Source organism: Rhipicephalus sanguineus, chromosome 7 (assembly GCF_013339695.2).
Source record: "Rhipicephalus sanguineus isolate Rsan-2018 chromosome 7, BIME_Rsan_1.4, whole genome shotgun sequence".
Taxonomy (NCBI): Eukaryota; Metazoa; Arthropoda; class Arachnida; order Ixodida; family Ixodidae; genus Rhipicephalus; species Rhipicephalus sanguineus.
In genome coordinates, this window is record NC_051182.1 from 31,679,776 (window position 1) to 31,696,951 (window position 17,176).

The following is a 17,176-nucleotide window of genomic DNA, read 5'->3' on the forward strand; positions in this document are numbered from 1 at the left end:
CTGGCTAGATGTCTTTTTCTCTACGCAAGAGTGAGCTTCTTAGAGAAGGGACTTACGAGGCATCATACTCTTCTTTCCTGCTTTGTTCTTTTTCTGTAAAGTTTCTTTTGTATTATCCTTTATTCCTCGTACCCTCTTCCTTTGCACAGCATGGCCAGCCAGTTTGAGAAGTGGCTAACCTGCCTGTCTTCCCATCTATTTCTTTCTTTCCTTCCTTCATTTTAAGTCTTGCAGCATTTACAAATATACACATCAAGTTCAGTAGTGTAGTGTTGCCAACTGCACAAATATTCATAACCTACAGCCAACCTACAGCCAACCACAAACTTCACTGCGTGTGCGAGACTACAAAGCAAATACTTGTGGTTTCAAGTTCACTCCACACCTACCATTTCGTCAAAAACACAGCATTTGAGTTTCTGATAAATTTAGTTGTTTGCCGTGTATCATGCTAATGAAAGAGCTCAAAACAAAGCATGATACAGCAAGGAGTAGCTGTACAACAGCATATCCTTTGAGAATTTGCGATAGAGTCATCTGGTGACCTGCGTGCCATTGTCTACTGCTTCTGGTGCTGCACTAAACACAATATTCACATTCATCAAGAAGCATGAAGGTAGGAAGCTTACATAAGACTTAAAAAAGTAAACCATAAGAAATGACGAAAGGTGTTCTGTTCTTGCTGAACATTAGTTTTTTTTAACTGTGATAATGTTTAATGGCTGCTTAGCCTTGCTTCAAAGCTTCATAATAGTCTTATGAGAGTCACATTTTTTTAATTATTGTCCCTCTGCCATCAGTATTGCATTGAGCTGACTTGCACTGATGTGACTGAATAAGCCTGGCACAGCTCGCACATCTTCAACTCGATGAGAATATCCACATGAAATTCAGGCAAGTTCAAGATGTCACTAATTATGTCACAAAATTCTCACGAATTAAGTGACAATATCGCAAAATGCACGTGCTTCACCATAAACGCTGTCACTTAGCAGACAACTTTCACATAATATGGCCATAATCATATCTCTGCAGCATAATTTATTCGTTCTAGTCCAACCTATTGACGTTATTACCCTATATATGGTATGCTGTTTCTTTTTTGTCTTAGAGACGAACAAAGTGCGCAATGCAAATTTTTATCGAAAAGTATTTCCACTTACTATTATTAGGGAGATTTGGAATAGCGTACGCCATGCCCGGGTAGCCACAGGGGAGGGGGGGGGGAAGCGAAATTCTGATGGAGGGGGGTGTTTTACCGAAAATGAATTATGAAAATAGGCGTTTTTCTAAAAAAGTGAAGGGCGCAACGAAGGGCTCCGGAAGTTTCGCCCATCTGTTTTCTTTAACGTGCACTGACATCGCAGAGTACACAGGCGTTTAGCGTTTCGCCTCCACCGAAATGCTACCGCCGCGGCCGAGATCGAAGCCGCGACTTTCGGGTCGGCAGCCGAGCACCGCAACCATCGTACAACCAAGGCTGACAACTACAATAACTGAATCAACTGAAAACAAAAGTTAGCCTTAATGCACACATGACGGAGTGATAATCGCGGCCTCTCGCTTGTTTATATTTTCTGAAAGCACGCTGCCGCGTTCACGCATTATGGCAAGCAAAGAAATTGTATAGCACAAATTGTCTTCATTGAGGCGTACCCGCTCTTCGATAGACTGGCCGTGCGAAGCGTGTGCCTTCACAAAAGCTTTTTAAACGCGCATCAGGCATCACACGTGCGCGCGTAATGCTTTTTCATTCTGCTTTTTATTGTACTTTCCACGCGACACACTGTGCAGCACTACACACGTGAGCGACGCGAAACTGAGAACACAGAAGCACCACTTACCGTTCGCATTTCCGACTAGAGGTGTGCACGGGCTCCGGGTAGCCCGAAAGCCCGAGCCCGACCCGGCCCGCGGGCCGGGCTCGGGCGGGCCGACGTATTTTCACCTCGGGCCCGGGCCGGGCTCGGGCTACTTGGAGTTTTATCGGGCCGGGCTCGGGCCCGCCGCAAAGCCCGACACAAGCCCGAAATATAGAGAATGAGCGGGAATTGTTTTCCAGCACGCATACAGCGCCTTTTTCGCGACCACCCTTTACCGCTTTTCCTTTCCATTCGCTACTTTAAACAAAAGGGGAGCAGGTAAAGCACTGCCTCTGTTGCACTCCGACAAACAGAGAAGTAACACCACCTGAGCTAGGGACGGCGCCACGCGACTGTTCGCGTTAGATTTAAGGCCAAACCCCATATGAGTGAAAATGCACGCGACAGCGACGAGCGACACGACGTAGATCGCCTTCGTGCAAGCTGCCGCTTGCATGGGCATACCCCATACACGTGACGGCTTTGGCGAGCGAACTCCATTGTTGCTGGCATGAGGCCGTCTACTTGTATAGCAAAAGTGCCGCGAACCGTCTCTATTAGACACTGTTCGTCGTGTATCGTTTGATCATTTTGATATGCTCAATAAAATGCCAAATTACCGGAAAAAGATGTTTTTTTTAACACGAAAGTGTTTTATGCCGGGGTCCACCAAGACTTTAGTGATTTTGTTTTCGCAGCGAACTTTTCAAAAAGCCGGGCCGGGCCGGGCCCGGGATTGTGTTTTCGTACGTCGGGCCTGGCCGGGCGGGCTCGCAGCCCTTTGCCGTCGGGCTCGGGCGGGCCTTCGACAAAGTCAGCGGGCCCGGGCCGGGCTCGGGCTCGGAAATACGGCCCGTGCACAGCTCTATTTCCGACTGTGCCTAACCAGGTGCTGGCCGAACACGAATACACGAAGGTGGAAGCACGCTTGAGTCTTCAGACCATCATGAAACCAACACGAACACGCTCACAGTACGCGGTGTTGCACTGCCGTCGCTAAATGCCGTTCACGTCCAGCGTTGAGATCAGAGTCGCGCACACACAGGACACGGCCACGCACAGCCGACACAGCTGAGCAATTCGGAAACTTCGATGACCGGGCAACGGGAGAAAATGGCGAAGGCAGCGACGGGCGACGGCGAGACTTCGACTTGAGCACGCACGCTTCTCCTCTCCTGGTGCGCACGCGCGTGTGTGTGTGTGTGTGTCTGTTTCTTTTTTATTTTGTCTTTCCTCGCTCGCGCCTGCGTCGTAAGGTTGCGTTATCGTATTTCTCTCGGCGGCTCATGTAACAGCCCTCCCGTTTAGCGGCTGCTTGAAGAAAGTCGCGTTTATAGATATCTTTTTTTTTTTGGACGCGATAGCGTCAAAGAGCGCGTCTCGCAGAAATTCCGGTGTCGGCGGCGTCGGCGTCATTGGTTCTGAGCGAAAACGCAGCGTTGGTTGGTCGTGAGCGAAAAGTCGAGGTAGATGCAGAGAGAGAGAGGGCGTTTGCACTTTTGCTTTCCTTGCGGCACTGTGTATACGTCTCCATCGAGAAGCGCAGGCAAGCTAGCGATTGAAAAGGCGATAGTGTGTGTGTGTGTGTGTGTGTGTGTGTGTGTGTGTGTGTGTGTGTGTGTGTGTGTGTGTGTGTGTGTGTGTGTGTGTGTGTGTGTGTGTGTGTGTGTGTGTGTGTGTGTGTGTGTGTGCACGTGCGTGCGTGCGCGTGCGGGCGCGCGACCATGCGTGTGTACGAATACCGCTGTCGCGTTTTAAAGGCGAAACTAAGAGTCCCCCCCCCTTTTTTTTCTTCTTTTTTTTCTCGTGCTTTCTGTCCACAGCATTTTATTGCGTACGCTGCGGCGTGCCGTGTGCGTACGTGTGAGTATAATCGCGTACATTTATGATCGCAGATTCTTTGTGCATGTCAGCGGTTTTCCTCGCGATAAGTTGACGAGGAATCTATCGCCGTCACTTCATCGAGTGAGCTACTGCCAAAGATATTAGACTGCACGAACTTTTCTTTACAGCTCGTTATATTTGTAGAGTTGCAAGACTAAAACAAGCTCTGAAACAAGCTTTTATATGGCAAGAGAGTAAAACAACCTTTTACTCTCTCGTGGGATGCGGGAGTGAAACAGGCACTTTACTCTCTTTCGCCAGGAGGAGTGAAAGGCCTTTTCACTCCTCCTGGCCAAAAGAGAGTAAAGCGCCTCCCTGAGAGAGAGTATAATGAGATCTGTGGGAGTAACATAGCTCTATAACTCTCACTGCAGGAGTTTCTGTTTTTAGAGTGTTGGAACTCTGACATCGACGTATGTAACAAAAATATGCGACATATGGTCTTCGAACAGCTCAGAACGCACTGCCGACACTTGCAGCTCGGCAAAAATAACCAAAACTGCTCCAACAGCACACGCTCGTAGAATACACATACGTGAGTTTCGTTATCTAAAGGTACTTTTCACGCCGGTATGAGCAATTTTTGGGCGAGCGGGACATCGACGATGTATGGTGAACACACAAAAAACACACGTTTATCATTTCTCTTGCGGCACGACAAACGACGAACAGAAGTCGGAGCTGAAGGTGCTAACGGTGGCCTTCGCGAGTTCATGGCGCCGCGCTAACGATTTACTAACCTAATCCACGCGCAAACACACGCTGATGATGCAAAAAAGAGAAGTAGCAAGCTCCGCCCTCTCGTTGCAAACCACTTTGTAAATATATAAGGCCGTGAAAAGTCAACGAAGCACGCGGTGGCTCTGTGGCGTAGTAGTTAGAGTGTCTGCTTTCGGTGCTTGTGGTCATGAGTTCGATTCCTGTGTCGTGTGCGATTTGTATGTCTTATCATATGTGCGTGTTTACATTGATGTCGATTTTCTAATTACCCCTAGAGATAAGCATTACAGAAATTATTCCGTGAAACGCTGTTCGAGTGCCGAAATTTTCTTTTTCGTAGCCGCTTTGTGTGCAGTAGCTGCCGCCACGTCAAGTTGCGCCAGCTATGGAGGATAAAAAGAACTAACCGACACATAATGTATGACCTTCAAGATTCCGGGATTGTCACTCGCTAAGCCTACATCGTTGATTATTTGAGTATGGCTCTCGAAAACGGTGCCGAATCGACACGAATACCTTGCTGTTGAAGCTTAAGGACGTGAACCTAAAGCAAATAAAAGCATCAGTTCGGAGATAACGAGCGACAGAGCGCGCGACGGCCACTTGATAGATTCGAGGTGGGCGGCAATCGCTTTCGGTGGCGCGGCCATTGTTTACCGGGCGTGCGTATGCGCAGTTCACACCCGGTATTCCGGTGCAAAGCATTTTGCTTATGGCGGTGTGCCGGACAGACTGAAATCCTCTAATGTATGCATTTCGGTTGCGAGCGCTCTACGTGTTTTGGTTGCGTGAATATGCCATTTTCTGTGCTCGATTAATTTTATTTCAAAGCTGTTTCAACGTGATAGCTTTACTCCCTCGGAGGAGTGCTTTCACTCTATCGCAGACGGAGTACTGTACTCCATGAGGAGGCGTTGAATCACTCCCTGTCTAGAGGGAGTTGTTTCACCCCGGAAAAGGGAGTGCCCAGCGGGACAAGCCAAAACTCTCACAAAGGGAGTGCCCCGACGCCCTTTGTTCTAAGAGTGTACGCCATGTCGTGCTTCCAGATGGTCAACAGGCTCATTTTCATTTTATCATCGTGTTGTTTCTAAGCCGAATTTTGAGCTCACCCGTCGTACGTCTAGGCCACAAGCTTTTAACTACGACGGCGACACGAATGAACACAGGCATCGGTGTTTGTGCTCCTGTCGTTCCATGAACATTGTATTGCGACGTGCTAAGGGGAACCAATTGGTCTGTTATGGATTAGAGTTACGTTTGACTTGCATAATCACGGCACGGAAACCCGAGAGTCATCTTAAGCACTAATGCGCGTACCAGGGGCGTAGCCAGAAATTTTTTTCGGGGGGGGGGGGGTTCAACCATACTGTATGTATGTTCGTGCGTGTGTATGTATGTGTGCGTGCCTATATACGCAAACAAAATTGAAAAATTTCGGGGGGGGGAAGGTTTGAACCCCTCCAACCCCCCCCCCTTGGCTACGCCCCTGGCGCGCACCTAGCGCGCAGCCGGACAATGGCCTACGTGTTCGCTCGTCTCTATTTACGTTTCTCCGATTACTTCGAGAGTTGTCCTAAATGTTAACGCTCTCTTATAGCGCATATTCCAGGAACCACACCGAGGTCAGCTATAACGAAACATACAAAGCAATTGCCAATTTACAGATGCTGCTTAAGAACTGCATTGGCATTCTACTCATCGTCGGCGCTGCTGCGGGAACGTCTCGTTATAGTCTCGTGGGCCGCCGCTGCTTGCTGTTTCAGCCATTTTGAAGCTGACAGATAAGCGATTATTTACCAGTGCCTTTAAACTCGCGAAGCGTTGCTCGCTGCGTGTGCGCTGCATACACCGGCGCGGAACTCCACACACCGGAAGGGCGGCGAAACATCGCAGACGCTAGACGGCGCTGCGGCGGTGGCGAGCTTTAAAAATGGCAGCCTCCTTGTGAAATTGGTGCACCAGTACTTTGCCCTACAGGGCGTGGTCGCCCGTGCGCGCGCGTTTATCTCCTGATGGGGGCGGTTTGTACGTCTTTTGCGTTCATCGCAAAGTTTGCGTTGAAGTTACAGAGCGCACGAAGGCCACTTCGCTCGCTGCAGCGGCCGCATTTGCGAAAGGAGCGCGCTGTTCGAACACAAAGAAGTAACAACTGTGACAGCTGTGAGCTCTCGCTTGTCCCGAGTATATTTGTGCGTTCGTTTCGTGCGTCCTTTGTGTTTGACGATGCTATAGCTGCCAAACACCAATAGACATTGCACAAGCTCTCATATATCAATTCACAATGAACGCCCAACTACCTCTGTGAAGACACGTTTCACTTTCGTATTATACCGACTCCTATGACGGAGGGATCAGCCATGTTTTACAGCGAAAGCTGTTATGAGATCATTTCACCGGCCGTTTTTGGCGCCGTAGTTGTCCGCCGCCGCCGCCGCCGCCGCCGCTGCCGCCGCCGCCGCTGCCGCCGCCGCCGCCGCCGCCGCCGCCGCCGGTGTCCGTAACCAGTATCGCACGAAATAAGAAAAAAAAACGAAATAAGAAAAAAACTCCAGGATGGAACGAGGTTCGAACCTGGGCCCTCTGCGTGGGAGCCCAGTATTCAACCTCTGCGCCATGCCGGTGCTTGAAACTGCTTTGCAAAAAGGTCCTATACAGGCTTCATGTCGGAAAGGAACCACATTAGCATATGCAATATAGCGTGGTAGAAGAGTAAAATAAGCACCAAGCGTCGCACAACGCGAATTCTGTAACCAGGCGTCACACAATGCGAATTGCGCAACGAGTAGGTTGTTGAATGCTTCCAACCCATTACAGAGGACTCTGCCATAATTCTTCATCGCCATCAGGCACAGCATCAACAAAGTGCGCATAATGCCTTACATGCGTTTAGCAGGTACCAACGCTCTCCGTAGAATGACGAAAAATGGCACAATGTCTGCTGCCCTACTTCTCAAATATTACAATGATTTATAGCGTAGTGGGTTCCTCACAAGTGCACTTGTATTGGTTGCCAAGGAAGCCCATAAGCGCATGATCCACTTCCTCGGGGTCTCAGTAAAATTACACTGATTTATAGCGTAGTGGGTTCCTCGCAAGTGCACTTGTATTGGTTGCCAAGGAAGCCCATAAGCGCATGATCCATTTCCTCGGGGTCTCAGTAAAGTTCTTCGCCCCCCCCCCCCGTCTCTCTCCCACGTCAACGTATGTTATACAGCATGACGGGAGAGGGAAATAGCGACCGGGCGTCACCCAATGCAAATTACATAACTGGTGGGCCGTTTAAAGATTCCAACCCATCACAAAGGGCTGAGCCATAATTCCTCATCGTCATCAGTCGTCGCGTCAACAAAGTGCACATGATGCCTTACTGACGTGTAGCTGGTGCCTCGCTTCTCCGCAGAATGACGAATAATGGCTTAGTAGGTGCTTCCCAACTTCACAAAAATTGTGATTTATGGCGTAGTGGGTACATTTCTAGTGTACTTGTTTTGTAGCCCCAAGAGAGCTTAACGGGCTCTAGAAACGCTGCTCTTCCAGCTTTCGCTGTGGCTGTGCTGCGGTTTCAGCGCAGGCCTGGCGTTTTTTTTTTTTTGCATTCATTACGGATCTTGATTTTTTTAGGGTGGGAGGAGGGGCTAGACCAGCGGAGGGGGGGGGGGGAGGCGCTGCAATGAATCTTGCCCCCCCCCCCCCCCCAATCCACATAATGGAGAACCCTGCGCACAACTATGCTTGCAATGCCTCCTATCCTGGTGATCCAAAAAAACGGCAGGAAGTGGAAGATGGAAGCTTGCGATAAAAAATCGGTAAACAAGGGGACGGTGCTCGAGCCGACGTTTCGACAAGTGGACTTGTTCCAGCCTTGAAGAAGACAAGTTCACTTGTCGAAACAACGGCTCGAGCACCCACCCCCTGTTTACGGACTTTTTCATCCTATCCTGGAGGCAATGCAAAACCACGCTAGGTGCCAAAAGCTTGTGGAGGGGGACAGGAGAGGATCAATACGTCGACTAAGAAAAAACGCCAGGCTTGCGCTGAAACCGCAGCACAGCCACAGCGAAAGCTGGAAGAGCAGCGTTTCTAGAGCCCGTTAAGCTCTCTTGGGGCTACAAAACAAGTACACTAGAAATGTACCCACTACGCCATAAATCACAATTTTTGTGAAGTTGGGAAGCACCTACTAAGCCATTATTCGTCATTCTGCGGAGATGCGAGGCACCAGCTACACGTCAGTAAGGCATCATGTGCACTTTGTTGACGCGACGACTGATGACGATGAATAATTATGGCTCAGCCCTTTGTGATGGGTTGGAATCTTTAAACGGCCCACCAGTTATGCAATTTGCATTGGGTGACGCCCGGTCGCTATTTCCCACTCCCGTCATGCTGTATAACATACGTTGACGTGGGAGAGAGACGGGGGGGGGCGAAGAACTTTACTGAGACCCCGAGGAAATGGATCATGCGCTTATGGGCTTCCTTGGCAACCAATACAAGTGCACTTGCGAGGAACCCACTACGCTATAAATCAGTGTAATTTTACTGAGACCCCGAGGAAGTGGATCATGCGCTTATGGGCTTCCTTGGCAACCAATACAAGTGCACTTGTGAGGAACCCACTACGCTATAAATCATTGTAATGTTTGAGAAGTAGGGCAGCAGGCATTGTGCCATTTTTCGTCATTCTACGGAGAGCGTTGGTACCTGCTAAACGCATGTAAGGCATTATGCGCACTTTGTTGATGCTGTGCCTGATGGCGATGAAGAATTATGGCAGAGTCCTTTGTAATGGGTTGGAAGCATTCAACAACCTACTCGTTGCGCAATTCGCATTGTGTGACGCCTGGTTACAGAATTCGCGTTGTGCGACGCTTGGTGCTTATTTTACTCTTCTACCACGCTATATTGCATATGCTAATGTGGTTCCTTTCCGACATGAAGCCTGTATAGGACCTTTTTGCAAAGCAGTTTCAAGCACCGGCATGGCACAGAGGTTGAATACTGGGCTCCCACGCAGAGGGCCCAGGTTCGAACCTCGTTCCATCCTGGAGTTTTTTTCTTATTTCGTTTTTTTTTTCTTATTTCGAGCGATACTGGTTACGGACACCGGCGGCGGCGGCGGCGGCGGCGGCGGACAACTACGGCGCCAAAAACGGCCGGTGAAATGATCTCATAACAGCTTTCGCTGTAAAAGAAGATGGCTTTTGCCTTCGAGTCGTCTTAGGCGATTGCATAAGGGACCCTTGTGAGTTTTGTTGAGGTGCTATTGGCCAGCAATGTCGCGGTCCCTCACACACTACACACAGTTACGAATAGTGTAAGCTTTTCTACCGTTATTGGAATTCAGCTCGTACAGACAACTTATTTCGGACGGCACATCTCTGCACAACGTCTTTTATGGACAAATACGCCTTTTTGTGCATTCGATGCCAAATCGTGTTTGTCCTCACCTCCAACCTCCTCCTCGCATACTCCAACCGATGTATCACGCCTGACCTCCTCCCGGCACAGTCGGCCAATATTGAGTGCATGTTCAAGTTCTACCGCGACATCTTTGACTTTTCTGATCACCGCCCTTTTGCTCAGACATGGGTTATCAATCATAAAAGACACTGGAGACACCAGACCAATTCGACGACGTCCTTAACGCAGGTCTTGTGCTGAGCGACAAGCACGTGGTTCCGCGTGAACTCGAAAAATGCTAACAAAATACGTGACTAAACATTCGTAAGTACATGGTCGCGCTATAACGACGGGAGAGAGCCGGCGCTTCTGCGTAGACTGCCGTCAACAAATTAACGCGCAAGGACGTACTTTCTGCCGTGCACTGGCGACACTCGATTGTCCACACACCTCTGCCTTCTCCTCAGTCGACCTGAGGTCAGCATAGTGGCAAACTGTTGTCGATGAACTAATCCATGAAAGAACCACATTAGTCACACCCTGTGAACTTTCCAGTTTAAAGTGATGCCTTCTGGGTTCTGGCTTGTGTCACGCCCCAGCTAAAGGACTTCCTCCTTCGTGAATACAAATGGTCAACGTACCTTTGCTCTCTGGATGATGTGATGGTGTTCTCACTGATATTTGAAAGCCACATTGGCCGCCAGTCGATGATTCTCGAAGTTTTCTGAAGGTGCCTCGATGTGTACCCCAGGTGAAAATTTGAAGTGGGATTTCAAGTGGTCCCACTTGCTGCCAAGTGGTCTCCAAAGTGGTTCCACTTGCTAACAAGTGGTCTTTAAAGTGGTTCCACTTGCTGTCAAGTGGTCTCTAAAGTGTACCACTTGCTGCCAAGTAGTCTCTCAAGTGGTCCCACTTGCTGCTAAGTGGTCTCTCAAGTGGTCTCACTTGCTGCCAAGTGGTGCCACTTCAGAGCAAGTGGAACCCATTAACAGGGCACACTTGCTGCCAAGTGGTCTCCAAGTGGTCCCTCTTGCTTTGAAGTGGGACACAACAGGTTCCCCTTGCCATAAAGTTGTCTCACAAGTAGTCCTGCTTGCTTGCTACTTATAGTGTAAATATACTGAAGTGGTCCCTCATGCATTCAAGTTTCACTTGCTATGAAGCAGCTTCTATTAAGTGATATGTCTCACTGGTTTTCAATTGGATATTAAGACGGTACCACTTGGACCATAACAGGTTCCACTTGCTGCCAAGCGGTTTAGTATTTGGTTCAGTCATGCTTCTGTAATCAAGCTTTACAGAACAAGTTAAACATGCTCAAGTTCAGTTACATCAAACATATGCCACATGCACTCGCAATAACTGTTTACACATTGCTGTACTTAAAAAAATTTATTTGGTACAAAAGGAACAGACACAAATAGATAAATACATACACAATTTACACAAGTAATGGCATAAGTATATGTGAAAATGGTACTTATGAAGCGTTAAGCCTCGTATAAACTCAACCAACCAAAATAATAAACAGTTGAACTTATGTCTACGCATAAGTGACCTTTAATAGAGGAAATAAGTGTACATTTAAGGGCTTGTTTTCTTTGTTACAAACACTATTATTGAGATCTAACAGACAATCATGCCAAGGAAAGTATAGGGGATATTATTAGAAGTAGTTGTAATGTAAATGTGAAGAAAGAAAAGTGGATTTAACAGAGGATGTGTTCTGAGATTGTGCTACATATTCTGACAAAATCGCCAAAATGAGGTTTCTCAGAAATTCAGACTTTCACATTAAGCAAATGTACCACTTTAAGCTAAGCAAGTGGCCATAAATATTCACAATAAAATAAATAAAATAAAAAAATTAATCACAAGAAAAACAGGCCAACCTTAATATAGTAAGAGCAAAAATAGAAATTAGGTAAAATACAATGCTTAGTTAAAAATACAGTGCTTTAAAACAAGAAAATATCAACATAGAGGGAATGAATAAAACTGTAACTAGACTGGTTTCTGAAGCAGCACTTGAAGTTGGAGGTAAGGCACCAAGGCAAGAAGCAAAAACTCCAAAACCACAAATGACTGAATAAACAAAGAGAAGCACGTGACGATGACCGACTCAATATCTGAAAGAACACTGGCTGAGCTAACAAGGTTGATCGATAAAAAGGCAGTCAGTGGTGTAAGGAACTACAACTCGAATGACGTAGAGGCAGCTGTCAAAGAAGTTGACAGCATCAAAACAGCTGAAAAAGACGTTTAGAAAAGACTAACTAACAGTGAGCTAACAGTGAACAGTGAGAAAATGTGGACTCTACAGAATAAGCAGCGAAAGTAACAGGGATAAAATTTAGATCATTGGGAGTGAACATAAGATAGGATGAGAATCATTACTGTTTGACTAAAATGATCCGTAGCGGTTGCACAACTCCGCAAAAAGCTTTGTCCCATTCAAATCAAGATATATACATGGACGAAGAGACCTTGAAACTGGATGAATAGCTTTTGAATTACATTTATGTGCTACCTTTAAATGGCTTACTCCTTCAAAGCTCTTCACTTGGTAGATGTGAGAGACGATGAAAATGTCAGAGCTTCCATTGACCTTACAAACATTGACTATGTTCTCTATTTTCACATAGTCATCTCCTAATTTCACTGCGGTTGAGTCCCTTTTTCTTAACCCTGGATTGTAGTTTTCACTGTGCATGATTCTTCCATTCACACAGACGCGGCTATACTCTTCAATCCTTTCCACACCAGGGATGTTGCCGCTTACAAATTCCATTAAGTCATGTGAAGGCACTTGGGGTCTTCCAAGAAGTTTTACTCCCATGTGCTCCTTTTTTCGTGTGTGCAAACAAAGTTCCTTAACTTCTTCCGATGCCATAGATAGAAGCTGATTAAAATTGCTCATTAGGAGAATTCGCGACAAGATTTGAAAAGGGATACCATTTGATGATGACACGAGTCTCACTAGGTTGCCCATGTTGTGTTCAAATTCGAAGCATGAGATAGCCCAAAGTGGTCCATGCAATAGCACACTCTTTGGCAAATGCAGCAGTGTGTGCATATTAGAAGTCATCTGTGCTTTCCCATAATTACATTCGGCCATGACAACAAACCTTGTTATTTCTAATGCACAGTCATCAATTTCCTGTGATGTCACATGACTCTTTAACAAGGTATACACTGAAGACATCAGGAGAGCAAAGTGCTCCAGAAACTGAGCTGGCAGGATGCCTTTCAGACATGGGAGGCTGTAGAAGAGGAGCCAAGAGTCCCACTCAGATGCCTTCCAATACTTTCGAATCTTAAGAGATCTCGGTGTTCTATTAAAGCACATAGGAGGTCTCTGGCTTAGGAGACGCTCATCTGCTTCCCTTAATGTCCGAGGAGACACAATATAGCATGCCCTTCCCGTGTCTGAAAACCACAGTTCTGTGACTTGGCGTACAACTCCAAGCAACACAGCATGCATGTAATCGGGGCGAAAGCTCCAGACAATGTCAAATCCAGGAACGTTGAGGAGAGGTGATGGCCCCTTCACCCCTTGGATAGAGCGCTTCATTTTCGCTGCCATTTGCATGTCAGCCAACATGCTAGCTGCAGTCCTGTCTTCAAAAGTTGAACCCACAGGGTACTTCACACATCCTGCACAAGTTAAGACGAGACTTATATAGCTTTGGCAGAACACAAATAACAGGCGACACACATAAACCCACATAACCTGCAAAGAAGTGTGATATTATTGTACCTTCAATGAATTCTCCAGGATGTAGGCACCAGGAACAGCCATAGTAGCCATTGAACTGTAGGACGTTCTGCATGGAAGCCCGGGCTGGTGCATCAGCAACAGCAGTTATGCAGTACACCTAGAAAGTTCGAGAAGGCTGTCATTTGCATTCCTAGCATGAAATCTATGTAACTGAGTAAAACAAGACTGAATAGTTTCAATACTTTAAGGTGACACAACAGACCTTTGAATGCACTTGTCGACCATTCACATTCCAGCAGATTCCTTGAGCAGAGAGTTCTTCCATTTGTTGTCTGAATGTCTCGAGGACCAATGTCATGTATGGATGTTTGGTACCATACCACAAGAGCGCACAAATGATGTTGCTCCACCGTCTGTGCGGTGGCAGCTCATTCACAGTCAGATGTACAGGCCAAATGGAGTAGTTAGTCGATTTAAACACAGGGCTTCCATCTGCACTGACAGTTAACGTGATGTCATCTTTCTTGCAGCCAAGCTTCTTTCGCTGGTTCAGGTAAAAAGCACCATCCGTCACATCTGACACACTAGCGTTTTCTGTGTCTTTTCTTTCATTTAAAGATTTGTAGAGGTCTTCTCTCAAACTATCATCTGCGAGCACGGATGCAATTTGCTTTTTTAATGGCAGGCCAACAAAAAAGGAGCCATCTGCTGTCAACTTCCGGCCGGTGTAGCCCTTTCCACAGCACATACCAGACACAATGTTGCGTTCACTTAAGCTACCACCCGTCTTGGCCAGCAGCCGATTACAAAACGGGCAGTAAAAGTAGAACTTCATATCTTCTGGTGAGGTTGCAGTGAACTTTCTGAACAGGTATTTGCTGTCTGGCAGCACATTCGTTCCTAAAATATTATTACATAATTTTAGCAGGTCTTCTATAGCAGTCCATGACAGACCATGCTTAATGGCGAAGTCCATTACAAGCACAAGGGCATCTCCAACAGACAAGGTGTTTGCGTTGCCAAGCGGGCGCGCAAACTCCAATCGAAAGAAGTTGGAGTTTGGGAGACCATCAGACGGCTCCGTCGCATTCGAGAGTTGATCTGATAATTCAGCGTCGGTGTCGCAGTCGCCAGCCGACTCATCTCCTACGATGTAGTCTTCTGGTCCAATGTCCTCGACTGACTCGGAAGCTTCATCGTCGTCCGAGGATTCAGAAGCCCTTGTGACCACATGTTCTGAACCGACGTCCGTAGCAGGCTGTGCTGAACGCGCGGGAGCATTCTTTCTTACTTCATATTGCGTCGATTTCGGCAAACGCTCATTCCATGCTTCGGGCTCCAAATATCGCTTGCGGTTCTTTTTACTCGTGTTCATCACGCCTGTCACAGCTTGGCTCTTCTTGTTGATGAACACGCTTCAGCGGTCCAAAGACGTCCAAATGAAGAACAAATAACAAAGCAGTCAACGCGGCAATCAAACGTTCTTTACGATGTCTACGCACGTGTGAAAAAGGGACGTCCGACATTCACATGGCGTGGCTTGGCACGGCTTGACCTTGGCTTGACTGTACAGACAGTAGAGACTGGCTTTTTCAATACCAAATTAGTTATTATTAGATGCTTGCGAAAAATTGTTTTATGTGTTCTGTTTATTTTAGTAAAATAATAGCAATTTATATTTTGACGTACGATACGTTTTCTAGCGGCCAAGCCATTGTCATTTCTAGCCAAGCCATTGTCGAACCACGGAAGCATGTTAATGACTTTTGTGGTTAGTCAGGCACGTTTTTCTCGTGGTGCACGGCCATAACACGGTGTGCACAATATGTACGCATTAGTCCGCTTTTTGAACAGCTTCGACAAGAAAGAGTACGTAGTGCCGGTTCACAACGTCAAGGACTTCCACCCGGCAAACAAGGATGACTTCAACAAAACTAAAGTTTATACGACACTCTGGATCGACGAAGACCCGGATATTACAGGATCCTACACCTGTCGAATTCTGCTGCTGGCAGGTAAGTAAATGAAGCTAGCAATTTATTGCGATTTGACACCATGAGTAGCGTCATGCCAAACGCATCACACATATCACATCGGTCTCTGGCCGCAACCCGTGCCCGCCGGCAGTATTGCTGACACGTACGATATATCGCATGAGCGATCAAGGAACATATGCTCCCACGTGCTTATAGTCGTGTGACCTAACGCTATTCGTTATTGTTATGCTTGTATGCTTGTGGGATTAATGTTGGAGTCATCGTAGCTAAAACAAATTATGTTGCTTGCTGAACTGCTTTTGCCGGCCGCATATGGTATTAACCATAATATACCATGCAGAAATGTCAATACTTATAACTCTGGCTTGTTGCCCTTATGTTAAATTTAATACCTATGCTGAACAAAGTTGCTTTTTTCAGTGGGGCAGAACTGTTAAACACACACTCAAAAAAGTAAAAAGGGTGTCTTTTTAACCCACAACAATAATCGTCATCTGGCTTGCTTGAGCTGCCTTTCTTGAAAACGTGGCGCTGCCCACTTTCCTATCAAGAACGCTATACGTCACGCTGATAACGCGCGTCGTTCGTGACCATAGAGTACCGGGCGCGCGGCGATAATGCAAGCAAAATAACGCAAGATGACGATTATTGTTGTGGGACACAAAGGCGCCCATTTTACTCTTATCTTTCTTTGTGTGTGTGTGTGTGTGTGTGTGTGTGTGTGTGTGTGTGTGTGTGTGTGTGTGTGTGCGTGTGCGTGTGCGTGTGTGTGTGTGTGTGTGTGTGTGTGTGTGTGTGTGTGTGTGTGCGCGCACATGTTGAACAGCAGCTGCAGCTTTTCCAAACTAATATTGACGCATTTTGGCTTTATATTTGTGCATAACAGACTCGGAAGAAGAGTTGCATAAGCAAAGAAGCAACAAGCGTCTTCCGCGCCTTGTGATAAATGCTTCAGACATGGAGCATGAAGAAGAACTCATCGACCTCGACTTGCAGCAGCCAGCAGCAACAGCACGCTGACTGCAAAAGAGGTACTACACTAAGTGCTCTAAACTTTTGCCATGCTTCAGTCGAACATTGCTTATTTGTTTTCATTTCTTTCTGCAGGCACACAAGAAGCTTAAACAGAGTCAGGCAGCATCCAAAAGTGCTGCTTATGACAAAATACTGAGTCAACATGCCTCAAGTGTGCTGGAAAAAAATAAAGCTGCCCGAGGGTCTCAAGTAAGCATTAAAATGTACACTTCTCGATTTTATTCATTCCTTTTCAACTCCTTACTATTCTTTGTGCACAGTCATCTTCAAAAAGGTACGAGATCACCGACCAGAAGAAATCCAAGAAAGATACTTGGCAGGAGCCTTACGAAAAAGTACTGAGGGAGCGCAATGAACTGAGACAGACAGTTGCTGCCATGAGTCAAAGATTGGACAGTATGGACTGCAAACTTTCAATGAGCAAGTGTACTGCTGTTTGTTAGATTGCTATATATTTGTTGTCAAAGGCGGCTTTGGTAGAATCAAACGTTTCAGTGGTTTGTGTTACCTGAGTTTCCACGGAGTATCGTGAAATATGAAGTCACGAAGGC

At 46.9% G+C, this 17,176-nt stretch overlaps 2 protein-coding genes across 2 annotated transcripts; one reads left to right on the plus strand and one right to left on the minus strand.

Annotated features, from left to right (window-relative positions):
- Positions 1-12,240: 12,240 nt before the first annotated feature.
- Positions 12,241-14,985, minus strand: LOC119399363 (uncharacterized). The gene is made up of 3 exons (XM_037666180.2): positions 13,856-14,985; positions 13,633-13,750; positions 12,241-13,529 (listed from the first exon to the last, which is right to left on the minus strand). Exons 1-3 carry the CDS (start codon positions 14,966-14,968, stop codon positions 12,277-12,279), a joined length of 2,484 nt encoding a protein of 827 aa, XP_037522108.1. The 5' UTR covers positions 14,969-14,985; the 3' UTR covers positions 12,241-12,276.
- Positions 14,986-15,418: 433 nt separating this feature from the next.
- On the plus strand, positions 15,419-16,920 carry LOC119399364 (uncharacterized). Its single transcript, XM_037666181.2, has 2 exons — positions 15,419-15,608; positions 16,477-16,920. Exons 1-2 carry the CDS (start codon positions 15,419-15,421, stop codon positions 16,608-16,610), a joined length of 324 nt encoding a protein of 107 aa, XP_037522109.1. The 3' UTR covers positions 16,611-16,920.
- Positions 16,921-17,176: the final 256 nt, after the last annotated feature.

Coding starts and splice junctions, on each gene's coding strand:
- LOC119399363 (XM_037666180.2), bottom strand. CDS start 14,968: ATGAACACGAGTAAAAAGAACCGCAAGCGATATTTGGAGCCCGAAGCA. Junction 13,751..13,855: donor GTCGACAAGTGCATTCAAAG/GTCTGTTGTGTC, acceptor CGAACTTTCTAG/GTGTACTGCATAACTGCTGT. Junction 13,530..13,632: donor TCCTGGAGAATTCATTGAAG/GTACAATAATAT, acceptor TAACTTGTGCAG/GATGTGTGAAGTACCCTGTG.
- LOC119399364 (XM_037666181.2), top strand. CDS start 15,419: ATGTACGCATTAGTCCGCTTTTTGAACAGCTTCGACAAGAAAGAGTAC. Junction 15,609..16,476: donor TCGAATTCTGCTGCTGGCAG/GTAAGTAAATGA, acceptor TGTGCATAACAG/ACTCGGAAGAAGAGTTGCAT.